This window comes from Emydura macquarii, unplaced genomic scaffold (assembly GCF_026122565.2).
Source record: "Emydura macquarii macquarii isolate MOO-44397 ecotype Brisbane River unplaced genomic scaffold, CSIRO-AGI_Emac_v2 contig_2990, whole genome shotgun sequence".
Taxonomy (NCBI): domain Eukaryota; kingdom Metazoa; phylum Chordata; order Testudines; family Chelidae; genus Emydura; species Emydura macquarii.
In genome coordinates, this window is record NW_027133127.1 from 1 (window position 1) to 1,642 (window position 1,642).

The 1,642-nt window shown below is 44.5% G+C and overlaps 1 protein-coding gene across 1 annotated transcript; it reads left to right on the forward strand.

The window, feature by feature from the left end:
* The first annotated feature begins 411 nt into the window (after positions 1 to 411).
* Positions 412 to 1,374, forward strand: LOC137140822 (olfactory receptor 6N1-like). Its single transcript, XM_067529465.1, has one exon. The coding sequence runs from the start codon at positions 412 to 414 to the stop codon at positions 1,372 to 1,374; it is 963 nt and encodes a 320-aa protein (XP_067385566.1).
* The last annotated feature ends 268 nt before the right edge of the window (positions 1,375 to 1,642 follow it).

A 1,642-nucleotide genomic window follows, 5' to 3' on the forward strand; every position in this document is an offset into this window, starting at 1 on the left:
TTGATGTATTTATTGATTTCGATGCCTGAGACATCACATGATTCTGCCATTGTCAGAAGTGAAATACAGCTTTGAAGCATCACTGTCAAGCCCCTCGTGTCACTAGATGGGATACGATAGTAGATAAAGAAATGCTCTGCTCTGCCATATCAGTACTCGGCTACCGGAGAACTGGACCGTTGTTATTGCTCTGATAGCGCAAAGGGTGATCTGCCTGGTTACCAGTGTTCTTTTCTCGAATTGAGATACCTGGCCCTTTTCTCTGAACTCTACATTTAGTCTTAAAATGTCAGCCTGTGATCAGGAGAAGGGGAGCTTTGGATTATTTATTAAATTAATTCACAAGACTTTAACTCTTAACTCTGTGCTCTGCACCAATTCAATTTGTTTTATTATTCCTAGACTCAACCCATGACAGACACAGACTGCAGAAACCAAACAGCCATCATGGAATTCATCCTCCTGGGATTCGGGGATCTCCTTGATCTGCAAATTTTTCTCTTCCTGGTGTTCCTAGTCATCTACATCACAACTGTGGCCACAAACACCCTCATTGTGGTGCTTGTTATGACTGATCGGCACCTTCACACCCCCATGTACTTCCTCCTGGGAAACCTGTCCTGCTTGGAGACCTGCAGCATCTGTATCATCCTGCCCAGGATGCTGGCCAGTCTCTTGACTGGGGACAGAACCATCTCGGTCAGTGGCTGCTTCACACAACTGTATGTCTATGGTTTTCTGGTAGGTACCGAATGCTATCTCCTAGCAGCGATGTCTTATGATCGGTATTTAGCGATATGTAAACCCCTGCACTATTCCACTCTTATGAATCCCAGGTTGTGTCTCCAATTGGCTGTTGGGTCCTGGTTAAATGGTTCTTTGGCTCCTGCCATCTTTCTCTTCTTCCTATCACAGTTAATATTCTGTGGGCCGAATAAAATTGACCTTTTCTATTGTGACTCCATCCCACTGATGGAACTCTCCTGCAGTGACACACACCTGGTCATATTGCTGGATTTCATCCTAGCCTGTGTATTCACCCTGCCTCCATTCCTGCTAACCCTGACATCCTACGTGTGTATCATCGCCACCATCCTGAGAATCCCTTCCACTACCGGGAAGCAAAAAGCCTTTTCCACCTGCTCCTCTCACCTCATCGTGGTGACAGTTTTCTATGGAACCTTAATGATCGTCTACCTGCTTCCCAAAAGTGACACACTGCGAGAGCTGAACAAAGTGGTCTCTCTTTGCTACACGGTCCTGATTCCCCTGGTAAACCCCCTCATCTACAGCCTGAGAAACAGGGAGGTCAAGGCAGCCTTGAACAAAGCCATGCGTAAATGTGGCTTTCACAAAACCATGCAGAGACTTTGAGATAATAACTTAACTTGAGATTTATCTTTGATTTAGCCAATCAGCCCCCATTAAAATGAAGTTGAAAATTCCCATTGAAAATCTCAGCTCCAGTGTGAAAAATACATAGATAATTGCAGAGAGTTACTGAGGGTATTTACAGTCCCACACTCTGTTCATGTAACACAATGTATAGAAAAGTGAGGCTGAGGACAGCTCTGTCCCTTTCTCATTAATAGCAGCGATACACACAGTATCATAGTATTTTTCTCCTTGGTGTTGGCTAAAT

Coding starts and splice junctions, on each gene's coding strand:
- LOC137140822 (XM_067529465.1), top strand. CDS start 412: ATGACAGACACAGACTGCAGAAACCAAACAGCCATCATGGAATTCATC.